At 36.0% G+C, this 27,385-nt stretch overlaps 1 protein-coding gene across 4 annotated transcripts in view; it reads left to right on the top strand.

Moving 5' to 3' along the window:
* Positions 1–27,385, top strand: part of ADGRV1 (adhesion G protein-coupled receptor V1) — a 530,856-nt gene that overhangs the window by 349,520 nt on the left and 153,951 nt on the right. For all 4 annotated transcript variants that reach the window (XM_041752702.1, XM_041752703.1, XM_041752704.1 and 1 more), the window contains one exon: positions 6,537–6,715. In XM_041752702.1, the coding sequence (XP_041608636.1) occupies positions 6,537–6,715 (179 nt within the window). The remainder of the gene's footprint in view (positions 1–6,536; positions 6,716–27,385) is intronic.

Genomic DNA, 27,385 nt, shown 5'->3' with positions numbered 1-27,385 from the left:
ACAGTGCTCATCCCGTCAAGTGCCCCCCTCAGTGCCCACCACACAGTCACCCCCACCCCCCGCCCTCCTCCCCTTCCACCACCCCTCATTCATTTCCCAGAGTTAGGAGTCTCTCATGTTCTGTCTCCCTTCCTGATATTTCCCACTTATTTTTTCTCCTTTCCCCTTTATTCCCTTTCACTATTATTTATATTCCCCAAATGAATGAGACCATATAATGTTTGTCCTTCTCCGATTACTCAGCCATTAGTAACGACAAATACCCACCATTTGCTTCAATGTGGATGGAACTGGAGGGTATTATGCTGAGTGAAATAAGTCAAAAAAAAAAAAAGAAAGAAGATAATTAATTTAAAAGGCTGTCTTCATTTTTCCTATGTGGACATTGGAAAATAGTAGCCACTGTTACTATTGAAAATGTTACTGTAAAAATAAATAGACATGTATATATAAGAATGTAAGTAGGGACGCCTGGGTGGCTCAGTCGGTTAAGCATCTGCCTTCGGCTCAGGTCATGACGCCGGGGTCCTGGGACGGAGCCCTGCTCCCTCAGCAGGGAGCATGCTTCTCCCTCTGCTTCCCTCAAGCCCCCTGCTCCCTGAAATAAATAAATAAAATTTTAAAAAGAAAAAAAATAACGCAAGTAAATATGTTTAGAAAAACACAATCGTTTAGTTTATTCCTATCTGTATTTGTCCTAATTTGTATCTAGGTATTTTGGTTGATTTGCATCTTAATTAGAATCAGTTTAAATTCTAACAGCTTCAATTACTAGTTTTGAGAAATACCCTTCTTCCATCCTCAGCTTCTTCCTGTGTGTAAAGAAAAAAAAAAATTATGATAAAAGTTGGGAGAACAGTTGTCTCAAATAAATGAAATATAGTTTATTATGGGGTCTACATTTATCACACAATGAGTAAATAAATATTGGTTCCATTCTTCCTCTCATACACTGTTGCATTTAACATTTTAAAATTTGCACTAATTAACTTTGACCCTCTTCACTAGGAGTGCAATCAAATCAATTAAAATTGTTGAGCCTCCTAAAAATCTTTTCTGGCAAGATAGCATATAACTGAGTAAACTCTAACTGAACCAAATTATGAAATTGTTAAAATCCACAAAAATTGTTAACTCAAATTGTGTAAATCTTCGTTTGTTTGGCATTATCTCAATAAATACTATATGCAAAGCATTTTACTGAGTACTATGAGGTCTACAAAAATCTACCACAGGTCAACAGTCATGTTTGAACATTTATATTCTGATGAAACCTTTATAAATTCTCATTTAGTGATAGCAAAAAACGGAGAGAAAAAGAGAAAGGATAATCTCCATACTTTTATCAAAAAAAGGCATCTTCACTGTAATACAAAGTGTGTGCTGGGGGAAATAAAAGAGGAAGAAAAGCTCTCATGCGAATAATATTCTCAATATTTGTGTGAGTCTGTATGGAAATAAATTGTAATCAGTCCCCGGTTTTATAACCAACCAAAATATGAAAAAACTATACTTTTCTCTGATTGCATCTGTTTCCTCATCTCTGAATGAGAAGGTATGTGTGGTCAGATGGTCAGTAAACTCTGCATTACTTCTAAAAATCATAGGCTGTGCACCCATGCAATTAGTGTTTCTATTTGAGGAATTGTAATTTCTACAATGATTCCCTCACAAACTATGAGTCAGGAAATTGTTAATAACTAATAGTTTAACCTGTCCCTTTACCAGAGGAAGAAATTGAAACCCAGAGGAAGCAAATAATATTGGCCAAAAACATACAGCTTACCCATGCAAAACCATGTCAAAGCCTAAATCAAGTCACTAATCACCATGTCTTTTCAATTTTTTTAAATCATTATTTATAGTATTCATTATTTGAGAGTTTATCTTTTGAGTGTGTGTACCTCTAAAAGTTCCCCTTTTCTATATTTCTATAGATTGTATTTATGACAGGAAATTTTCACAAATATCATTAAGTAGTTTTCTTTAAGTTTGTTAAAATGGGGGACACGGGGGGTGGCTCTGTTTGTTAGGTGTCCAACTCTTGGTTTCAGCTCAGATCATGATCTCTGGGTCCTGGCATCGAGCCCCACAGTCTGGGGCTCTGCGCTCAGCAGGGAGTATGCTTGAGATTTTTTCTCTCCCTCTGCCCCTGCCCGTCTCTGTACTCACATGCATGCACTTTCCCTTTCTCTCTCAACTAAATAAATTTTTTAAAATCTTTAAAAAAATAAAATAAATTTGTTAAAATGGGCTTTTAATTAAGTTCTCCCAAGTTACAGTCACTTAGATAATCTCAAAATGCCAGTAATTGTGTTAAGTGTACAAATTCAAACACATCATCCTTCACTGGTGAGCATTAATAGAAATAAGGTGGTAATTCAAATGCTGCATTGTTTACAAATGACATTAAAAAGGTGACTGGTAACATCACTGATTTTAAGGCAAAACATTTATTCAGTTGTCTCTTTTGCAGTGTCTAGTTTGGTTATTAAAGCTGAAAATAGTTTTGACTTTTAGGGCTTGCCTTCAACCTTCGTTACATTAATGCTAGGAACATGTATGCTGTGTGTTTGAAGTATAGTCAAGTCAGGTTGGATTAATATAGTTGGGAGATTATACACATATATTATATATATTACACATATTACTATATAATACATTACACCTATTACTATTTATTTATTTATTTATTTATTTACTTTTTTTTTAGAGAGGGAAAGAAGGGTGGAGTGGGGAGGGACAGAGGAAACCTTAAGCAGGCTCATGCCCAGCACAGAGCCCAACACAGGGCTTGATCCCACAACCCCGAAATCAGGACCTAAGCTGAAATCAAGAGTCAGATGCTTGTTTAACTGACTGAATCACTCAGGCAACCTCAGGATAATATTTTGGCTAAAAATGTAACATGACTACATAAGTAATGATGTCTTGGTATGGCCCATAAGATGATTCTGACAAATTTTTTAAAGCTTAGAGAGAAATGTAAATAGAGACCTAACTATTAACATTTTCAGTTCACAGTCAGTCATTAGCAGGAAAAAAATTCATATGGGCAGGGAATAGTAAGCCATGCTCAGTTCACTTGAATCATGTTTGGTCAAGAGTGACACCCTCTAACTTGTATTGAGTTCTCAAAATTTCATTATCTCCAATACTGGATAATCACACAGACACCAAGACACACAGATCACATATGCTATGTGCCTGTCAACATAAAATTATTATGCAAACATAATGGTCTTTAAATACTCTTAGATTACAAAAAGGAACCATGATTACAAGGAAAAGAAATAGCGCTCCATTGGTTTCTCTGTCTAGAGAATGGTAGTAACTAAGGGTTTTAATTCCACTGCTTTTGAATAATAATATATACACCAGTCAATTTCTTTTTTTTAACAACAAAGAAAATCTAAATTAAGCTAATTTAAGCAAACATTTAAATCATAAAATGAATAATAAGCATATAAGGGAACTTACTGAACCCAAGAACCATAAGAACTTTTTCTGTTCTTCTCTAAAAACACACTTTCTCAAAAAAAAAAAAAAAAAAAAAAACACACTTTCTCTCCACTGTGCTTTTGCCCGTCCCACCACTAAAGTTCATATGTCCTCTTTTTTCAGTTGACCAGTTTAGACTGTCACAGAATTTCAAGGAATTCATGATTGGCCCAGGATGGGATAAACTTTTACCCCAGACCAAATCAACTATGGATGAGGAGCAGAGTCATGAACCCACTGTGCATATGTTGGGGTGGGATGAGATAGGGTTCCGAGAAGGACAACTCATGACCTAGACATATCCCAAAAGGTACCTACCATACTACATTAAATATCTTAAAATTCAAGTAAAACTTGAAGTCAGCGAGTCAAAAGGAATCTTACATTTGGGCCATATAGTATTTCAAAAATAATTAAACATTCTTTAATTACATAGTATTCTGATTCCATAGCAAAAAGAAAAAAAATACAATGGGAAATATTGTCCTTAGACTACACCTCAGTGGTTGGATTCTTTTGGGAAGAAAAGGGATTTTTTTTTTTAAGTCAACAAGAGCTTGTGACTATAGAAGCTTGTTTTGCTTAAATGACTGTTCATCAATACTGTGCCTTGAGCCCTTTGGAGAAGAAAACCGTGCGTGTACAAATCTAACAGTTGTACTTATCTCAGTCTTATCTGATTCTCTGGTAAAGGCCAGTTGCTGAAAGGTTGGGTGATTCTAATGTCCATCTTCGTAAAAGCAGACATTTTGGAAATATCCCTATCTCTATCATGATGAATCAACTTAGCAGTCATTTACTATGCCCTCCTTTCTGATTCTTCCACCAGCTACACCCCTGAGTTACTGTCTTACATGTATACACACAAACATCTATTTAAAATAAATAATTACAGGCTTCCTGCATGGGGCCTGCTTCTCCCTCTACCTGTGTCTGTCTCTCTCTCTCTCTCTCTCTCTCTCTCTTATGAATGAATACATGAAACCTTCAAAAAATAAATAAATAAAATAAAATAAATAATTAGTCCTTTTATTTTGGAGATGGGTTAATCATGCTTCCTTTGCCTGAATTTTCATTCAGGCAGTTTGATCTCAGTGTCAGACACTTGATATGATCCCACTTAGTTGGGTGTGTGTCCCTGTAGTAATTATGGAAAGAAGGGGGAAAACCCTATTGGACTGGATGATTTGAAAAAGAAGTTAGAACAAATTTACATAAGCAACAACTCAAAACATGCTTCATAATTACAGATATACAGATGTACATAAAGATATGGAGTGCTGACAGGAAACAAAATTCAGAGACAGAAATATCTAAGTAACCAAACATTTTTATTTTTTCCTGGTTTAGCCCAATAAATATTAATCCCTCAAGGCTGATATGGTCCAGATAGAGGCTTACTTGGAAGCCTCCGTAAACAGTGCCTAAAAGCCTTCCTGTGAACATTAGGCATGCTTATTTACCACACAGAAAGAGTTTCCATTGTATCACAGCTTACTTTTGGTCTTAAACTATTTATCTTTTGTTTTTTACACTAACATCCCAATAGGAGATTTAAGGGAGGTGGCAACATTTTTCCAAAGGTGACTATGTGCTCAGCACTTTATACATTATATTGCATTTAATCTTTATAGTAACCTCATTGTATACCTGAGGAAACTAAAGCTATGGGACTGTTGCTACTTGCTACTGATTATCCCTCTGATGTACATATAATTACATGTATATGTATGTATGCAGATATATGTAATTTATCTCTACTCACACTTTTTCCACTGTGTGACCCTGAGAAGGGATTTATCTAGTGAAGACATATCATTGTGTGAAATACATATGACATTTAGTGTTGTTTCTGTACTAAATGATAATTAAACGTAAGTGCTCTAATGGCAAAAGAACAGAAGAAGGCAAAATGTAGAAGTTCCAGATTTGGCTTAGGTTTAGGAGCTAAGTGTGGTATTTGGGACCAATAAGAACATTTCATTGTCCTGCCCTGTTTATCTAATGTGTACCTTAGTCCCTTGACTCTCTAAATACTTATCTTTTTTATATTTTTATCTTAATAAGAAATAATCAATATAACATGATATAAATATAAAATAGATATTTTCCTTAATGGCCTCTTTCCCACTTGTTTGGAAACATACAAAAAAGTAAATAAAAACTCCCCCCCTCTTTCCCTGCTATATCCCCTGTACTTGGACTGGTCCCTGAAATTTAAGTCAGGTAAATGAATGAAAAAAAAGAATATATAAACTGAAAAATAAAAACACGTGCAAAACCTACCTCATTGCAGTACTTTTTTCTCTGTGGAGTCATTTTCTGTTTACTCATCTATGTCTCCTGCTGAGAACTGACATGGGGCTATCTTCACAATTATATGCTCATTCCCTGGAAAAGAGTCTAGCCCTGTCATACGATAAGGCCTTAAGAAAAATTGTCAGGGGCGCCTGGCTGACTCAGTCACTTAGTGTCCGACTCTTGATTTTGGCTCAGGTCATGATCTCAGAGTTATGAGATCCAGCCTGATGTAGGGCTCTTGCTCATTGGGGAGTCAGCTTGAGATTGTCTCCCTCTCCCTGTGCCCGTCCTTCCATGTGTTCCTGCACACTTCCTGAAATATATAAAAAAAAATCCTTTTTAAGATTGTCAAAAAGTCTGGAACAAAGGGCTATATTCACTTCATTATTATGAAGTTGTTCACATGGGAAGTAGGTTTGTATGTTTCTTCAAAGACACATGCACGGAACAATCACAGATGATTATAGCTGAGAATAAATCAAAGCAAACTAAGGAAAATAAAAAGTACAATAAATATTTTTCAGTGTTTCAAGATTTGCAGGTATCCTGAATTTCTTGGGTGGATGAGGGAATGAAAATGTGAACTAATGAAGAAAAATCAAAACAAAAATAATTATTAAGTAATGCTAGCTAGCCCTTTGTTAGTCAATAACTCTTTGTCCAAGCCAGGTGAGTTTGTGTCCTGTGCCATTAGATCAGAACTTGTTCATTTTATGTTCTGTTTCCTTCCTTAGTCTGTGAATTTCTGGTATGTGCTGGTGATGAATGATGAACATACAGAGCGGCGATATCTGCTGTTTTTCCTTCTGAGTTGGGGCCTTCCAGCTTTTGTGGTGATTCTCCTCATAGTGATTTTGAGAGGAATCTATCATCTGAGCATGCCACAGATCTATGGACTCATTCACGGTGACCTGTAAGTACATCCAGGCAGAACTCATTGCCTTCTTAGCCTCTGTGTACCCAGACAGCATCATTGGTAGATGGTGAAGCAGTTGACTGAGCAGTAGGACTGAACAAGTAATACCAGGAAGACCTTTGCTTTCCTACCAGACTGACTGACTCTCTCCTTCCTCTAATTATCCCTTTAAGGAAGAAACTATTGCCTTTCTAGTTTCTTTGATAGATGCAATTTTCTCAGGTGAGTTGAGGTATTAGACAGTTCACAATAATTTGTGCCGTAGCATAACTCAGTTTACTAGATTGAGACAAGAATACTCAGTAAAATCAGGCAACTATGGAAGTTTTGATGAAGAGTAGAATCTGAAAAAATACAGAGCATGTTATCTAAGGAGTCTGATATTTTGGAGGAGGTTGGGACAGGGTGGATGGCAGTCACTGTCATCCATAATATCCTTAAATACTGAAAGACTGTATCAGAGTGAATAGAGAGTGTCTGCAAAAGTCCACGGGAAGGAGACAAGGTCAACTGGGACCTTCTCATATGTTCTTACTAAAGTACACTAATAGTCTTAAAATGTAATAAATCTCTATACACACATGTACATACATGCCTTAATCCTGAATCTGGTATCTTTTTTTTTTACGATGTCATTTATTTATTTGAGGGAAGGAGAGAGGGAGAATCTGAAGTAGACTCTACACTGAGCACAGAGCTCAACGTGGGGCTCAGTCCCACAACCTCACGATCATGTCTTGAGTCAAAACCAGGAGTTGGACGCCTAACCAACTGAGCCACACAAGCACCCCCTGAATCTGGTATCAGGACTCTTTATTGATCCTATATCAATAAAAACACACACACACACTTTTTAAATAATAAAGTTTAATCAGGTTCTTTTGTTTAATAATAAAGTTTAATCAGGTTCTTTTGTGTAATGAAAAAGTAACATTTCTAAGTAAGAAAGAATAACTTATTCACAATCTTATGAAGACAATTTTACCTGATTATCTCACAGATTATTATGAAGACAGAAATTGATTAATAGGTGTAAAAAATCTTTGAAAGTAAAAGTACTGTATAAGCAGAAGCCATTTCAATACCATTATTGCCGCTGATCAGTTATAATTGTCCATTATTATGTAATAAATAATTGTTATTGATGTATGCAAATGTATTGCACTGACAGGCAGTCACACACACATATCCCACACTATGTTCAACCAAGGAAACTAGGTAAGTAACACACACACACACACACACACTGAGGTGCCATATATAGTAATTTTCTATTGAGATTCAGTAAGATTCCCTCATACTGATTACTTTATAGCATTATAATGTGTTTTGTGCATATAAAATTCTAAAAGCCTAATCTTCTTAGAAGGGAATTATTATGTCTTTTTAATATTATGTTATGACATTTTGTTAGCCCTGGCATTGATTTAAGTCTTGGGCAGCCAGGACTAATTTCAGAAAGTTCAACATCATTCTCTGTCAGATACAAAGGAACCATGAGACAAACACTGGTGGCCAGCTGCCCATCCCTTTCATGAGCTTCCTGGCAAGACAGAACTTATCTGGCAGCAGTTTTAGCATTACATGTGTACCCACCCAGCCTTGATAAATGGGACCTGATGAAAGTGATATTAATTAAAAAAGAATTCTTTGGGTGCTTCTAAAGGGATTTTTAAAGAGAGAAATAAACTATTATACAAGAATGTCCAAATCGACTGACTGTTAAGGTATTTGCCTTCTGAGGCTTTTGCAAAATATTTTTTATTATCAGCTCAATTATAGTAAGTGAAATGTAAAATACATTAACCTCTACATGGTTTTAATATGATAGGGATTATTACACCAAAAGTGACTGGGTTTTTTAAGTATTGTAGGTTACTTATGTCCTCCATTCACATAGAATTCCTAAATCATCCCTATGTAAATTTATTATAGTTTTAAAAATTTTTTTAATTCTGTATTTTTATTTTCACTTTAATCTCAATATAAGGATACAAATTACTATATTATTTATGTAAAATCATGTGTGTCTATATCATCATTTAAAAACATACCTTTTCTCTCACAGTAATGATAGGATTTGTGGTTGGGTGAAATAGCAGCTCATTTGTTGTGTAGTGGTTACTTCATAGTAATAAAATATTTCTTTTTATTAAGATTTTTCTCTAAGTAGATCTCTAATGCATCAGTATTTATAGATTGCTTTTTTAAAAATGTTTTTGTCAAATTTTGGAACCAAGATTATGATAATTTCATGAATTCAGGTAGGAAGTGATCTCTCTTCCCCTATTAGCTGGAAAGGATTTCAAGTTTGGTGTTATTTCTTCCTTTATATATACATTTTTTTAAGTAAGCTCTATGCCCAACATGGGGCTTGAACTCATGACCCCAAGATTCAGAGTTGCATGGTTAGGCACCTGGGTGGCTCAGTCAGTTAAACATCCAACTCCACCAAGCCAGGCTCCCGTGTAGCTTGCATGTGCACTCTCTCTTTCTCTCTAAAATAAATAAATAAATCTTTAAAAAAAAAAAAAAAAAACGATCCTGGGGTACTTGGGTGGCTCAGTCAGTTAAGTGTCCCTTTGGCTCAGGTCATGATCATAGCATCCTGGAATGGACCCCCACATTGGGCTCTCTGTGCAGTGGGGAGCCTGCTTCTCCCTCTCCCTCTTCCTGCCTCTCCCCCTGCTTGTGTGCACTTGCTCACTCTCGCTCACTCTCTCTCTGTCAAATAAATAAATAAAATCCTTAAAAAAAAAAAAAAGATCCTGATTTCATTTCCTTTAGATATATACTCAGAGGTGAGATTGCTGGAACCCTTGGTAGTTCTATTTTTAATTTTCTGTGGAACCCGCATACCGTTGTCTATAGTGGCTGCACCAGTTTTCATTCCCATCAACATTCTGTGATCTTTATTATTTCCTTTCTTCTGCTAATGGTGTGCTCAGTTTGTTCTTTTTCTTGAGTTCTTGAGGTGTTGTTAATTTGTTAGGTTGTTAGGTTGTTAATTTGACATATTTCTTTTTTCTAACATAGGTATTTATCACTATAAATGTCATCCTAGAACTGTTTTGTCTGCAATCCATGTTTTAGTACATTGTGTCTCTGTTTTTGTTTGTTTCAGGATATTTTTTATTTCCCTTTTGATTTCTTCTTTTACCTATTAGTTCAGGAGTATATTATTTAGTTGTGAATTTTCCAGTTTTCTTCCTGTTACTGATTTTGAGTTTCATACCACTGGTATGAAAAGATATTTGGTATGATTTCAGTCTTCTTAAATGTGTTAAGACTTGTTTTGTAGCCTAATATATGATCTATCCTGGAGAGTGTTCTGCATGCCCATTAGAAGAATGTATATTCAGCTACTTTTGGATTGAATGTTCTGTATGTATCTGTAGGTCCATTTAGTCTAACTATAGTTCAAGTCCAACATTTCCTCATCAATTTTCTTACTGGATGATAAATCCATTGTTGAAAATAGAAATTGAAGTTTGCTACTATTATGGTATTATTGTTTATTTCTCCCTTCACATCTGTTAGTATTCCCTTAATATATTTGGGTGCTCTGACATTGAGCACAGATGTATTTATGATTGCTATATACCCACTTGATGAATTGACCCTTTATCATTATTATATCATGGCTTTCTTTATCACTTGTTACACCTTTCGAGTTGAAGTTTGTTTTGTCTGATATAAGTATAGCTCCCAGCTTACTTTTGGTTTCCACCAGATGGGATTATCTTTAACGTTTTTTTACTTTGAGTCTCTATTTATGTCCCTGAAGCTGAAGTGACTCTCTTGTAGGCAGCATGTAATTAGATCTTGTTCGTTTGTTTTATCCCATCAGCCACTTTGCTTTTTAGTTGGAGAACTGAGTTCATTTATATTTAGAGTGTATATTGATATGTAAAAACTTACTAATGCCATATTATTATTTTATGTTTTGTAGTTCCATATTCCTGTCTTCTTTCCTTGCTGTCTTCTTTTATTAATTGATGGTTTTCCTTAGTGGTATGTTTTGATCCCCTTCTTTTATCTTTTGTGTGTCTACTATAGGTTTTTGTTTTGTGGTTACCATGAGACTTGCATAAACATTTTTCAGATATAACTATTTTATGCTAACAACCTAACTTCAATCACATAAACTCTACCCTTTCATTTTACCCCTCCTTTTACAACTTACCTCTTTCTACATTGTGTATTCTTTTAAAAATTGATGAGGCTGTACTTATTTTCAGTCCTTTTTTCTTCAACCTTTATACTAGAGTTATGTGATTGACATACCATGGCAATACAGTGCTGAGAATTCTGAATTTGACTATATGGTTACCTTTCTCTGTATATTTTCATATGTGTTCAGGCTACCAAAAGCATCCTTTCATTTCAGCCTGAAGAACTCCTCTCATCTTTTTTCTTAAGGAAGGTCTAGTGATAATGAAGTCCTTCAGCTTTTATTTGTGTGGGGAAATCTTTTTTCTTTTTCATTTCTGAAGAATAATTTTGCCCAACTAGGGTATTGTTGATTAGCACTTTTTTTTCCCCAACACTTTAAACATATCATTCCACTCTGTCCTGGCCTACAAGGTTTAAGCTGAGAAATTCACTGATAGCATTAGGGGGCTTCCTTTGTAAGTTATAAGCTTCTTTTCTTTCTCTGCTTTTTAGATCCTCCTTGTCTTTGATTTTTCAATTTTATTATAATGTGTTTTGGAAAAGTTGAGTTCATTTAGGGACTTATATATGCAGAAGTCCAATAAACATCTTTACCAGAATGACACACAGCTATCTTATATTTAGCCTGTTTAAACTTTATCCTCTAAATGTGTGCTTTGACCTGTATTTCCTAAGAAAAGTCCACCATCCACCTGTGTACCCAAGCTGTGAACTTAAGAGTTTTTCTACTTCTTTCTTCTTACACTTCATATGCTATTAATCACAAGATATTTTTTTTAAAATATTTTATTTATCTATTCATGAGAGACATGGAGAGAGAGAGGCAGAGACATAGGCAGGGGGAGAAGCAGGCTTCATGCAGGAAGCCCGATGTGAGACTCGATCCTGGGACTCTGGGATCACACCCTGAGCCAAAGGCAGACGCTCAACCACTGAGCCACCGAGGTGTCCCAATCACAAGTTATTTTCTAGCCTAACTTCTAATTCACTTTCTCATTTTCATCTTCATCTCTTATTTCATCATTGTCTCTTCCATTCATTTCTGTCATCTTTGGTCTGTTGGGTTGCCTCCTAACTTGTGTTCCTATCTCTAATTTCTTCCTTTTTTAATTCATCCACTAAATTCTGGAATATGGAAATGATCATATCATTCTGATACTTAAAACCCAACAGTTACTTTTCATTATCTTCAAGATCATGGATTGTTAGGTCATCCATAGTTGACATGAACCTGTTAAACTAGCTTCTTTTAGCATCCCTCACACCCATCCTCCCCAGCTACCCTTTGTAATGAAATCATTTGATATCTTCCATGAACTCTTGTGCCTGATACCTTTGAATATATCTTTCATGTCTCAAATGATTTCCTTTCCCTTTTTCTGCCTATAACATACCTATTTTTTCCTTTAAATATCAACTCTGTGGAGTATCTAGTTTCAGATTAAATACTACGGCATAGAAGCCTCATTAGACTTAGAGCCTTTCATAAATCCTATGATGGTACAAATCATATTATATTGTGAACATATATTTGAAGATTATATCAGGTATATTAATTGAAATTCAGACTAGAGACCAGTGATTAGTAACTGGTAACATATGGTAAAAGTTACTAAATTTTCAAAAGATGTAGAGCTTATTTACTCTTTAATGTAAATATCTGAACTGAAAATAGGAAAGCCTTAACAACCCAAGGACGTATATAGAAATGAGGGATTAGAGGTAACTCTCATGCTTTCTCTATGCTGTAACATGCGTATATTAAAATTTTACATGATGATATGATTATCAAACTGTATCTAGGGAAGCCTGGGTGGCTCAGTGATTGAGCATCTGCCTTTGGCTCAGGATATGATCCAGCGGATCTGGGATCGAGTCCCACATCAGGCTCCCCACGGGGAACCTATGTCTCTGCCTCTGCTTCTCTCTGCCGTGTCTCCCATGAATAAATAAAAAAATAAAATCTTTGGGCAGCCCGGGTGACTCAGCGGTTTAGCGCCGCCTTCGGCCCGGGGAAGATCCTGGACACCCGGGATCGAGTCCCACGTCAGGCTCCCTGCATGGAGCCTGCTTCTCCCTCTGCCTGTGTCTCTCCCTCCCTCTCTGCCCCCCCCTCTCTTTTTTTCGTGAATAAATAAATAAAATCTTTTTTAAAAATCTTTTTTTTTATAAAGTAAAATACTTGGAAGTCACCATATAATACTGAATGTCTCAATGCTTTAAATACTTTATGACTGTCATATCTCATAAGAAAAAATGTTCTTATATGTACATAAAAGACCAAATTCTAATTTACCATGACTAATGGATTTTTTAATCTACATTTAAATCACACAACATGATCTGGAGAAAGGTCCTAGAGAGATTATAAAATTCAAAACTTGCTTTTGTCTGTTAAGTAGAAAATCCAGTATAGACTTGTTATTGCTTCTTTGTCACTGAGCCAGATGATCTTATGACTCCATGAAGAATCATACTATACTCAAAGTTAACAAAAAAACTAAACTAAAATTAAGTCAAAGTAAAGGAAATCTGGCCTTGATTGATTTCCATTGATTGCCAGAAATAATACTATTGAGAATACCCAGAAGTAGTCTCTACTGAGTAGTTTATAGAGTATCTTTGGAAGTATTCACCTGTTTTTTTTGGATTTGCTTCCTGGCTACATTAGGAAAAAGAAACAGCTAAAGAGAAATCCCTAAGCTGGTTGTGTAAAGTGTGGAGGAAAAAGAATATAGAACTGAGTCAAGAGCCAGGGTGTAAGTAAAGGGAATGTAGTCCCGAGAATTGTCCCTAAATAGATGAAAAGCCATTGATTCGGGCCCACAACTCTGTGGCTATGGAAGGATAGAACAATTAAGAAAGTGTCAGAGTCATGCCATCCAGAGGAGAGGACAGTGAAATTATACTTATGTCAGTATTTCTTTCAGCTGCAATACCCTGACACATTAATAAAGGTAACAGTAAAACTGGCATAATGATGATAGGTTGGTTTGTGCTTCGAAACACTTGCTTTTTTCTCTTTCTTACTAATTCATATGAATTCAAACTTAAACAAAAATCAGCTTATACTTATAGAATAAATATTACATGCAAAGGCCTAAGTGAATTCTCTTCTATTTAAGCTAAGGATTTGTTAACTCACAATGAAAAAATAAATTAATTAATTTTAATATTGATTGCAATTTTTTAGTTTTTTTGGTATTTCAGTATCTTAGTCTTTTAGTATCATGTTTTACTCTTGATATTTTTAACAGATCTTAATTATAATCTCTTCTGATTATCCTGATCCTGAACTGAATTACTCATTTTATAAATTACCCAATCCTCTGAAAACAATCTAATTTTGCTAGCTATATTAGGAGAAATGTTGCTAATACAGAGGACAAATATGTGTTTTCTAAATTAGAACTAAGTAGAAGTAATAGAGCTCTATGGGAAGTATGATATCATATGAGAGTCTTTATTTTTATTAAATTACTTAAAAAGAGAATCATGAAAAAAATGTTTATAAATATAGGGAGGATATTTACTTATTGTCTGAGGATTAGAGAAAATTGCCATAAATCTATGGAGGAGGAATATTTTCAAGATCTCTTCATAAATTTGCACAGGTGTGGGCTGTATTGTTGCACATGGGTATGCACACACACACAGAGCATATGAATGTAGAGATAGCAGCTTCAGACAAGCTTTTTCCATTCATTCAGAGCTCCAAAATAAAGAGGTATTGGAAGTATGCTCTCCTTCAAGGTCTTAAAATCACAGTATTGAAGGGCTGGAAAATGTCTAGCTTGCCTTAATAGAGTCCTCAAAAACATGATTCAAACCCTGTTCAAAGTATCTTGAACTTCTTTTTCCAGATATTCAGTTTATTTGACCTTTTAATGGGTACTGATGAACAACTCATTCCAGTTATCTTATCTCATTCTCTTCTGTTAGCTTTATCTCTCCTAGCAACAACCTTAGCTTTTGTGACTACTGCTTTCTCTCTCTGAGAAAAATTCTATTAGGTGCATTGAGTTACATCCCTCATGGCTTCTCAGTCCCTAGATCCTTCTCTTTTCAGGCCGGGCAAAACCTGGACAAAAGAACTTTATGAAGCATTGAAGCCAGTCCCCATGGAATCTTTGGGTAACCTTCACATCACTGCAGACAAATGTTCATTTACTTTATGGTTGAACTGATCTGTGAGAAAAAACTTACTTCCTCCCAGAGCTTTTTCACATACAGTAGAAATCTTTTAGATTCCAGCACAATGTTTAGTTGCTGAGTTTGTACCAAAAACAAACAAGAAACAAAAATAACCTCATATTCTCAACTTGATAAGCCTTGATAAGCTAGTTTATCACAGTCCTTTTTTTCCAAGCTAAATATTTCTGATTTGTTCAAATATGTCCTCATATGGCATGTTTTTGCATCTTTTTGCTATCGTAGTAGCTCTCCTCTAAACTCATTCTTTTGATATCAATCTTTTTTTCTTCTTACATTTTATTTTTGAAAGAATTTTAAACACAGAAAAGTTGCAAAAATTGTCAACATTCACATATGCCCTTCATCCTGGGTACACACATACTTACTTACATAGCTATAGCACAATGTTCAAAGCAGGATATTAACTGTGATAAAGAATTATTAACTAAATGACAGACTTTGCTGAGATCTCACCAGTTTTCTCTGCAGTGCCCTTTTTCTGTTCCAAAATCCAATGCAGGATTCCACAGGTCATTCAATGATTGTGCCTCTTTGTCTCCTCCAATCTGACAGTTCCTCTGTCTTCCCTTGTTTTTTTACTTTTTGATGAGTACTGGTCAGTTATTTTATAGAATGTCTCCAAACTGTTTTATTTAATGTTTTCCTACAATTAGACAGAGATTGGGCATTTTTTGCAAAAATTGCACACAATATAAAAGTATAAGTTTTTTTTGTATCAACATGTTTTCAGTTCTCTGGATATATACCTACAAATAGAAATGTTGGGTCATATGATTTAACTTACTGCTTTCAAGAGTCTCTCTTTGTCTTTCAGCAGTTTAATTATGACACGTCTACATATGGTTCCCTCTGGTTTATCCTAATTAGAATTTATTGAGCTTCTTGGATGTGTAAAATATTGTTTTTCATCATATTTGGAAAGTTTTTGGCCATTATTTCTCCAAATATTCTTTCTGCCCCTTTCTTTCCTTTCCCAGGACCCTTAAAATGCATTCGTTGATAAGCTTAATGATGACTCAAGAGCTCTGAGGTTCTGTTGATTTTTCTTCATTGTTTTTCTTTTTGTTCTTCAAATTTGATAATCTCAACTGTCTTATCTTCATATTCCCTAATTCTTTCTTCTATCTGCTCAAAACTGCTATTGAGCCCCTTTAGTGAAATTTTTATTTTAGTTATTATACTTTTTAACTCTGTAATTTTTTTTTAGCAATCTCTTTCTCTTTATTGGTATTCTCTTTGGTGAGACATCATTCTTATACATTCATTCAGTTCTTTAGACATGGTTTCCTTTATTATTTTGAACATATCTTAAATAGCTGATTTAAAGTCTCTATCCAGTAAGTTTGACATCTGGTTTTCCTCACTGATAGTAACTATTGCTTGCTTTTATTTTCTTGTATATGGGTCATACTTTCTTGTTTCTTTGCAGGTCTTGTGATTTTTATATAAAGCTGGGTATTCTAAATATTATAATATGGAAAATCTGAAAGTTATATTCTTTTTCCTCAGGTGGTTGTTTCTGTTCATGATAGTAGTAGTTTCTTGTTTATTGAGTTTTATAAACTAATTCTATAAATGTATAAAACTAAATTCAACAAACATTCTTTGTGATATGTAGCCACTGATCTATGTTCTGTTAGTGGTTGGTTAATGATTGATAGATATTTCCTTAAATGTCTACAACCAAGAAATCTCCCATTCTTTGCCAAGGGGCTCTGTGTACATGTTAGAACATGACTTCAACACACCATCAGGCAGTTGACAACTCCCCCTTAGCCTTCACTTCTGCTTATGTAGACACTCAAGATCAACCAGTAGTTAGAGAGCTTAAGGCCTTCTTGGGTCTTTCCTGAGCATAAGCACAGCCCTAGACATGTATGTGGATTTCTAAATTCCCAGGAACATATTGGAGCTTTTCAGGACCTCTGTGGACATCACATACTGCAGATTTTCTGTTTGGTTTTTTTTCCTAAAGATTTATTTATTTATTTGAGAGAGGGAGAGAGTGCTGGGGAGGTGGGAGCAGAAGAAGAGGGAGAGAGAGTCCCAAGCAGACTCCAGGCTGAGCATGAAGCTCAACACAGGGCTGGATCCCATGATCCTGAGATCATGACCTGAGCCAAAATCAAGAGTCAAACACCCAACTTACTACTCCATCTAGGCACCACACCCCAGCTTTTCTTTTCTTTTTCAAGATATTATTTATGTATTCATGAGAGACATAGTAAGAGAGAGGCAGAGACATAGGCAGAGGGAGAAGCTGACTGCATGCAGGGAGCCCAAAATGGGACTTGATCCCGGATCCCAGGATCACACCCTGAGTGGAAGGCAGATGCTGAACTGCTGAGCCACCCAGGTGTTCCCCACCCCAGCTTTTCTTATAAGCTTTTTGGTTTGCTGTTTGTACCAATTGTCATTGTCCACTAATTTAGACAGCCATGAAGTTAAATCACTTGCCCTCCATTTTTTTAAATAAACAATCCCCTCCCACCACCCCTTAATTCTTACCCCTAACCAAAGAGCAGAATTTCTGCACTGACTCTAGACTCTGAGACAAGTCAAATACTGGGATCCTTACAAGTTGGGGCTTTCATTAGAAATGAAGCTTTGAAAGAAATACAGCTGCATTCTTCTTGCCACCCAGGTTTCTTCCCTAGTGACTACCAGATTGTGCTGGGCATGTGAGCTGTTATTTTTCAAGGCTACATGAAACTAGAGACCAGGGTATGAAACTAGAACAAGTTAAACTGCCTTGAAGCTTGCTGTTCATATTAAAAATCAGCTTTTGAGTCTTAATTCTAGTACACAAGCATTCAACTATTAAGTAAATATATGCTTGATTCTTGAACACCCAGGTACTGAAATGTAGGGACCTAAAAAAAAAGTATACTTTAGCAAACTTACTCTACTAAATATGTCTGGAGATGTAGCTGTAAAATTGTCTTCAATTGGAGTACATGGAAAAAACAGGAGCTTTGGAGGTAGATATACATGGAATTAAATACTGACTCTACCATACATATTCTTACTCTCTGACTCTGCACAGGTTACCCTCTGAGAGTTTAAAGTTCCCCATCTAAAAAAAAAAATTAAAAAAAAAAAATAAGTTCCCCATCTGTGGAGGGGGTATGATAAAAACCTGTATCATAGAACTATGACATGGATTGAGTGAGATGATGGATGTGCAGTGTCTGGCACACAGGAGGGGTCAGTTTGTGAAAGCCTCATTTATCAGTCTGTGAATGTGTGGCTCGTATGAAATAGTACATGTAACCTATCAGATAAGCCTGCCTAAATACTACTGACCCTATAAATTCTTTTTTTTTTTCAAAGATTTGATTTATTTATTTGAGAGAGAGGCAGAGACAGAGAGCACAAGCAGGGAGGAGAGGGAGAAGCACTCTCCCCCACTGGGCAGAGAGCCCTACGTGGAGCTGGATCCCAGGACCCCAAGATCATGACCTGAACCAAAGGCAGATGCTTAACCAACTGAGGCACCCAGGCGCCCTGACCCTGTAAATTCTTAAAGAATTGCTTATCCTTTTATTACCTCTAGGTATTCTGATACTATTATTTAAATTATTTCTATCCTTTTCTTTGACTTTAAGATTGTAAACAAATACAGTCTTTAATATTTCTGAAACTCAGAGGCTTTTATCAGCCTCTGATGTTGAAGTTTTTTGTTTTTGTGATAAACGAAGGAAAAAAATACCTCTGAAGCTTTCCATCTTTTATGATACTGTCTTGTTTAGTTTTGCCTGATAGAACAGAATACCACATACTGGGTGACTTAAACAACAAACACTTATTTTTCATAATTCTGGAAGCTGGAAGTCCAGATCAGAGTGCCAGCATAGTGAGGTTCTTAGTAAGAGCCCTCTCACTGCTTATGTCCTTGAGTGGCCTTCTGGGGGCATGCACAGAAAGAGAGATCCTGCATTTCCTATTTTTATCAGAGCATTAATCCTATAGTGAGGCCCCCACTCTCATGACTAAATCTACAATAATTACTTTTTAAAGGCTCCACCTCCTTTACATCACTCTGGGGTGTAGGGTTTTAGCATATGAATTTTATGGCAGACAGAACATTGATTCCATGGAAGGTATTTTTATAGTTTATCTACATGTGAATATAATCTGAAGTATATGATTAACTATCCATTTAGTTCCAAGGAATCATTTTTGCTAAGGCTGTGAGTTGTGAAAAATAGAACTTTAGTCTCATTTTTGATGAAAGATGAGGAGCTGTATTCTTCTATATTCAGAAACAACCAGGTTTATTCTAAAACTATCTCAGTAGTGTCATATAAATATTTTTATTTATGATTACTTCATTAGTATCAGTAACAAATCTTTCCAAGTCTTTTTTTTTAAGATTTTATTTATTCATTCATGAGAGAGAGAGAGAGAGGCAGAGACACAGGCAGAGGGAGAAGCAGGCTCCATGCAGGGAGCCCAACATGGGACTCAATCCTGGGTCTCCAGGATCACGCCCTGGGCTGAAGGCTGGTGCTAAACCGCTGAGCCACCTGGGCAGTCCTCTTTCCAAGTCTTCGTACTTACTGTTATAACAGTGGCATTTTAATGTATGACCTCCCCTATAATTTCCACCCAAAGATAACTTGTTGGGTTTTTTTGCCTTTTTTCTGTGTGTATGCACACACTCATACACATATGCATACACAATCACAACAAAAGCAGGGTATTATATATACTATTTTGCAATTTAGTTTTTATTTATGTGACAGTTTTCTTTATCAGCATATATATTAATCAGATTCTGGCCTAAAATGTTCTATTATCTTTATTTCACCAGCCCTCTATTGGCAGACTTCTGGACTATGTCTAGTTTCTTTTGTTTTGTTTTGTTTTTTTAATAACACTGTTGTAATGAATATACCTGTAAAGCTTTGTTTGATATACTTGTGTTAATATTTTCCATAGGATGAGTTTTGAGCAATGGAATGGCTCACTTAAAAAATACACGTATAATTTTTTACTTTAAAATATATTACCAAAGTATTTTCTAAAATAGATGTACCTCTGCATTCAAATCCCAAATTACAACAGAGCCTGTTGCCCCACATTCTTGCCAATTCTGGGCATCATAAGTTTTTTTCAGTGTTTGCCAATGTGAGATTTTATCAAAAATATTTTTTAAATTTTCATTTCTTTAATAATTGGTATGTTTTAATAGCTTCATTTATTATGTACCAAACATTATACTAAGTACATTGTCTCATTTATATATCTTCGCATAGCTTTATTTAGTATTTTTCTTTTATCACTTGCTTGTTCATCTCCTTGCATTAAATTTGCTGATTGTTTGTTCATGTTTTCCAATAATTTGAAGAGTGTTTGTTTCCTCTTTTTCTTTTTTTTAAAGGTGCGGTTGGCTATATTAGGGCTATTACTTTTGTCTCCCTTGAATTTTTATTTCTCTATTAACACATCATTCTCCTATCAATTTTCAAGGAAATTTTACATTTTAATGTATGACATGGGCTTTTGTGTGATATCAGATCATTTCAGAGAATCATTTTAAGTATTTTGTGTGCTAATTAAATTTTCCAAGTACAATAACAGTACAGTTAACATGTTGAGAACATTTAAAGTGATTTACTCAAGGTCAGAATGGGGGAAATGTGTTGCAACGAGAACCTCAGCCTGTATTCATCCTAATTTATTAACTAGAGGGAGAATCAGGAAGACTAATGATGACTTTTTAATGCAAAATGCTAAGAACTTAGGCATTAGAAATATCAAGTGAAATAAAGCATTAGCAAAGAGATAATTGTAAAACTGTAGGAGGTGGAGTTATATTGGTAGAGACACTTGTGAAATGGCATTTTATCTTATTTCCTTTAAAAATTTTTGGGATCAAATGAAAAAGTTGGTCAGCCTCATTTTCAGATGTTCTTTATTACAAGGTATTTTGCAATATCTCAAAAATTCTCATTTGAAAAACTGAAAAAGCTTCTACAACCACAAACAGTCAAGTGTGTATTAGTCCAGGAAACAAATCAGTTATTTATAGAGGAAGTTCTGTTAAAGATAATTCTAATGAAAAAGGAAATGCCCACAAATATAAACAGTGTGTCAAACAGGATACTTAGTGCAACTTAAGAAAGCTGTTCCTGGTTTAAAAGCCTTTTCTGACAGTTGATTTTTCAGTTGTATTTTTTGCTTCTTAACTTCTCAGGATAAGGGTATCTGCCTCCTATTTCTTTTTCTTAATATAATTTTCTTTTCATGTTATAAAATTAATCAGTGTTTTAGAAATTATGGAAAACTTAGAAATATAATTTTTTAAAATAAAAATTAGATATATCTCCATCTTTCCAATATTAGCACTTCTAATTGTTGATAGTTTCTATTTATCAGTTTCTGTTTATCTGTTTGTCTCCTCCCTATTTCACTTACTACTGTATCATTAGAATTTCCCATACAATTAAGTGCACCTCCACATTTTTTTACTGGCGTCACAGTATCTTTCTCAAGATAGAATATCATAACATTTGTCATTTAATGTCCACAATAGGCAACTCCTATTATTCTATCCAGAATAGAAACAGAAATGGATTAAAGGTACAAGGATTAGAGGTCACAGGTACAGGATCTGTGGGATAATTCTGGGCAATGACTACCAAGGAGTTCGAGGTTCTTTCTGGGTGCTGAAAATATTCTGGAATTAGATGATGGTGATAGTTTCATTAACTGTGAATATACTAAAAATCATTAAATTGTATACTTTAGAAGGGTGAAAAAAAAATCGGACATTTAAGTTCTTCCCTATCACCATTTTTAATATTTAAAAATCTGCAGCAAATGTGCTATGTCACATTTCCACATCACAAGACTCCCTAGAATGAAATTGCTGAAGATAAGAAGTTTTTAGAGATACTGAAATTACAAAACTATCATCCAGAAAGGTTGAAAATACAGTCTTAATGATATTTCTTGAGAGTACCAGTCTCCCAACACCAGTGCTAGTCTTGATTGTGAGCTTTATGATTTTGACAGGTAAATGTGATATATTAGGGTTCTTCAGAGAAATAAAACCAATAGGGTATAGATAAATGAGAGATAGATGGTAGTTAGAGAGTATAAATTTATTATAAGAAATTGGTTTATGAGATTATGGAGGCCAGCGATTACCACAGTCTACAAGGAAAGTCAGCAAGCTAGAGACCTAGGAGAATAGATCCAAAGTCCAGCAGGCTTGATACCCAGGAACAGCCAGTGTTTCAGTTGGTGTCTGAGGCAGGAAAAAAGCCAGTATCCACTTCTAAAGCCATCAGGCAGGAAGAATTCCCTTTAATTCAGGGGAGCGTCAGGTTTTTTTGTTCTATTCAGGCCTTCAGCTGATTGGATAAGGCCACCCACATTACTTTACTCAGGTTATCTATTGATGTGTTAGTCTCATCCAAAAACACCTATGCAGACACATCCAGAATAATCTTTGACTATCTGAGCATTCCATGCCCCAGTCAAGTTGACATATAACCAACATATGCAATGAAATATTGTTTTTATTGCTACTACTTTCATGAGACCAGAGAGTTTGAATATACTTTTTGTATATTTATTGGCCGTTTGTGCCTATCTTATAAATTGCAGAATCCTGGGGCACCTGGGTGGCTCAGTCAGTTAAGCATCTGCCTTTGGCTTAGGTCATGATCCCAGGGTCCTGGGATCCAGCTCTGTGGTGGGCTTCCTGCTCAGTGGGGAGTCGTCTTCTCTCTCTCCATCTGCCCCTCCCCCCCCCCACTGTGCAAGCACTCTCTCTCTCTTTCTCTCTCAAATAAATAAAATCTTTAAAAATAAATAAATAGTCCATATTCATTGTTTTTCTGTTTTTATTATTGATTTATGAGAACTTTGTTTCTATTTTTTTTTATTATTTATTTATGATAGTCATACAGAGAGAGAGAGAGAGAGAGAGAGAGGCAGAGACACAGGCAGAGGGAGAAGCAGGCTCCATGCACCGGGAGCCTGACGTGGGATTCGATCCCGGGTCTCCAGGATCGCGCCCTGAGCCAAAGGCAGGCGCCAAACCGCTGCGCCACCCAGGGATCCCCAGAACTTTGTTTCTATTAAAGATATCTTCCTTTGTAGTATTTGGTTAAATATGTCAAATTGTGATTTCCATCTTTTAATTGTAGTAGAATCTATCCATCTTTTCTTACACTTTTCTTATATATTTGTATACTTAGAAAAGTCTGTGTTCTTTCAGTATGAAGATTTTTTGTTGCCTTAGTTTCAGAAAATGTTTCTTCAATTTACATCTTTAAAAACCTCTTTAGGGCAGCCTGGGTGGCTCCGTGGTTTAACACCGCCTTCAACCCAGGGTGTGATCCCAGAGTCGCAGGTTCGAGTCCCACATCGGGCTCCCTGCATGGGGCCTGCTTCTCCCTCTGTCTATGTCTCTGCCTCTCTCTCTGTGTGTCACTCATGAATAAATGAATAAAATCTTAAAAAAAAAAAAACCAACCTCTTTATTCCTTTCCATTTGGGGCAGTTCTTTATTTCCTGAATACCAATTAACTTATTGGATCTTTCTGTCTTTCACATGTGCATTATGTTCTCAATTTTTTCCCCTTTGTGTTTTTGTCTATGTTTTTGTCTATCAAACATTTCCTCCATTGTGCTAATTCTGTTGCAAGCAGTGTTTATTTTATTCGATGCTCCTAAATAATTTATTATTTGTGCTTGATATTATTTTTCATATCAGAGTTCAGGAAATACATTATTATTATCTGGCATTTTGTATTCAGAGAGTAGCTTGAAATTATTTTTCCATTTAGGTAAATTTATTCTTCACCTTCTTAAATGCTTATAGATCTTAAAATTTTCTTTCTGTAATGTAAAAGTTTGGTTGGAACATACAGTTTAGCTATTTTTTCTTTAAATTTGTCTAGTACTTGGTGGTGCCTTAAGTCCACAGATATGTTGTATTCTGCTCAATTGAATTTTTTAGTCTGAGACATTTTCTTTACTATTTTCCCATTGTTCTAGAATCAGAGATACCAAAGTATTTTGAGTACTTATCACTATACCTTATCTCTTCTATGATTATAATAATCACACTTTTAAAAAAATCATTTTTCAAGTCTTGACTTTTTCTCATGTGTCCTGGCACAGCTCTCAGATTTGTCTGCCCTGTCAGTCATCTCAGGACCCTGGAATCATGACCTGAGCCACCCAGGCCCCCCTGGAATCTCTGTAAATATCAAGCTTAATTTAAAGTTCATTTACATAGTAACATACATATAAAGGTCTATATACACAGCAGAGTTAACCGTAATTAATAGCATGCTTCTGCTATAGGTTTTTAGGACAGAAATGCTGTTTTCATCTACCCACATAGCCTCGTAGTCTGACGCTTTGAAACAATGGAATACATAAAAGAATGTAAGCCCTGAAAGACATTGCTGCCAGATTTTATCTGTCTCTTTGCCTCTATAATATATCTTTCCCAAGAGCCGTACCTCTCTGAGTGCCATGGCCTAACAGTCCCTCTTGCTCCTGCTGCCCATCTCTCTGCTCATGCTCTCTCTCAATTGGTGAATTGTAGGCTTGGAAATAATGGATAAAGATCATTAGTACTGAGGTGCCTGGGTGGCTCAGTCTGTTAGGTGTCTACCTTTGGCTCAGGTCACAACCTCAGAGTCTGTGATCAAGCCCCACTTTGAGCTCCCTGCTCAGCAGAGTCTGCTTCTCCCCCTCCCTCTGCCTTCCACTCCCCTTGCCTGTGCTCTCTTTCTCAAGTAAATAAATAAATAAAATCTTAAAAAACAAAAAAAAAAGCTCATTAGTATCAATTGGAGGGGTGCTGACAGAAGGAGAGGAACTCTGGCTGCCCAGCCTCCCAGTTGATAGAGATTCCAGCCCTTTGTAGCTGAATGAATACCATGTGAACCATTAGGTAACTTATTTTTTCCATGGGAAATTCAGGCGCAAAGAGGTGCAAATCCAGAACGATTACAGGTAGCACAGCCAGAGTTAAACCCAGTGTGTGTGACTCATCTGTAGACCCAGTGCTGCTTCCACACACGCATACTGGAAATCCTATTCTGCTTGAAACAGTAACTGATATATTTTATTTAAATATCTGACAGTTATTCAGGAGATAGAGGAAGCAGTAAGGCAAACAGCTTGACATAATTCTGTTTTATTCTAGAAATAGAAATGATAAGATCCAACAGAAAATAACCCTCACCAAATGGAGCTCTTGATAAACAGGGAGGGAAATCCTGATCATAATTAGATATGTGTGCACACTAAAATTTAGGAAGATCAATTTTGAAACAAGATAAAAATTGGATAATATTTTGTGACCAGAGACTCTGAAAGTAGTAGAGGAGTGAAAGTTTTAAGAAAGAACTTCAGGGGTGTCTGAGTGGCTCAATCTGTTAAGCATCTTCCTTTAGCTCAGATCATGATCTCAGGGTCCTGGGATCAAGCCCCACATTGGGCTCCTTGCTCAGCAGGAGCCTGCTTCTCCATCTCCCTCTGCCCATCTCTCTGCTCATGCTCTCTCTCAAATAAATAAATATTTAAAAAAAAAAAAAAAACAAAGAAAAAGAATGAACTTCAGTTGGAATGGTTGAAAATAATTTTAAAGAGGGGTAAACTCATCAGAATCAATATGGGTGTGTGAACTATCATTCTGGGGCAGCTCAGATGAATGAGGGCAGGCATAATGCAAGAAAGTATGAACATACAGAGAAAAAGAATGACTAGTGTAGGAAAAGGGAAACCTAAATGAAGTGAAACTTGCTAAAAAATGATAAAATGACAACAAGAGGAAAGGAGGGGTCATTGAAAGTTGTTATTCAAATTAAAATACACTCAACAGTGGAGAAAACTTCTATAGGGTGGCTTTTAATATTAGGAAAAGAAAAGATGATTACATTCGATTTTGCTTTCATTTTCTCTATCAAGTAGAAAGAATCTCTAGAAGGGGAAGAAGGGAGCAACCAGTAAAAGACTTGAACTCTCGAAGAAGTGAGCTGATTATGGGAGTATCTAGATGTTCTTAATCTTCCTGCATGAATAATATTCAAATATGAGAGAATCTGATAAACTAACATTGAGGAATGCGGAATATAAGACAGTTTGATAATAGAAAACAAATGGAAAATAAGCAGATAATTGTCCTCAGTTTCATAAATTGGATTCTCAATCTTCCTGGTCCTTAAAAAAAACCTCCAATAATATTAAATTGATTCTCAAGGGGATATCTAGGTGGCTCAGAGGTTGAGCGTTTGCCTTCGGCCCAGGGCGTGATCCTAGGGTCCGGGGATCGAGTCCCACATCGGGCTCCCTGCATGGAGCCTGCTTCTCCCTCTGCCTATGTCTCTGCCTCTCTCTCCCTGTGTCTCTCATGAATAAATAAAATCTTTTTAAAAAATTGATTCTTAAGAACATTTAGAAAAAAGGAAAATGGTGATAAATTAAAAGATAGCATGTAGGTGCTCAGTTGATTGGGTATCTGCCTTCAGCTAAGGTTGTGCTCTTGAAATCTGAAATGAAGCCCCGCGTCGGGCTTCCTGCTCAATGGGAGTCTGCTTCTCCCTTTCTTTCTGCCCCTCTCCCAAGCTCGTGCTCACTCTCTCTCTCTTTCTCTCAAATAAATAGGTAAAATCTTTAAGAAAATAAAAATTAAAGAAAATATGTAATATTGGACCAATTTCTTTTATAAGGGGTATACCAGTATAATCAGGAGAATGCTACAGACATTGTAATCTATGGCATATTTACCATAGTTTTCTTGATGACACAATGGTAATCTACAGACTGGGTATAGTAGAGTTGTTTTATGCTTGCTGAAATAAGTATACCTAAAGAACATTGATTGACTTACTATTCATTTTGAATTCTAAAGGTAGAGAGAAATTGCTGGGAAGCAATGGCATGTCAGGAGGAGAACGACCATGATATGATGGTTAGGAGGGTGTCACAGAATATCACATAGATGGTTCATGGAACCTATCCGTAGGTTAGGTTAGGTTAGGTTCATGGAACCTATCTGCAGGGCCTTGTCTCTAAAACACTGAACAGGGCAGCCTGGGTGGCTTTGGCACCTCCTTCAGCCCAGGGTCTGATCCTGGAGACCCAGGATCGAGTTCCACATCAGGCTCCCTGCATGGAGCCTGCTTCTCCCTCTGCCTGTGTCTCTGCCTTTCTCTCTGTGTGTCTCTCATGAATAAATAAATAAAATCTTATAAATAAATAAATAAATAAATAAATAAATAGCACTGAACAGAACTC

Source organism: Vulpes lagopus, chromosome 4 (assembly GCF_018345385.1).
Source record: "Vulpes lagopus strain Blue_001 chromosome 4, ASM1834538v1, whole genome shotgun sequence".
Lineage (NCBI taxonomy): Eukaryota > Metazoa > Chordata > Mammalia > Carnivora > Canidae > Vulpes > Vulpes lagopus.
This window is presented reverse-complemented; position numbering and strand designations above follow the sequence as displayed.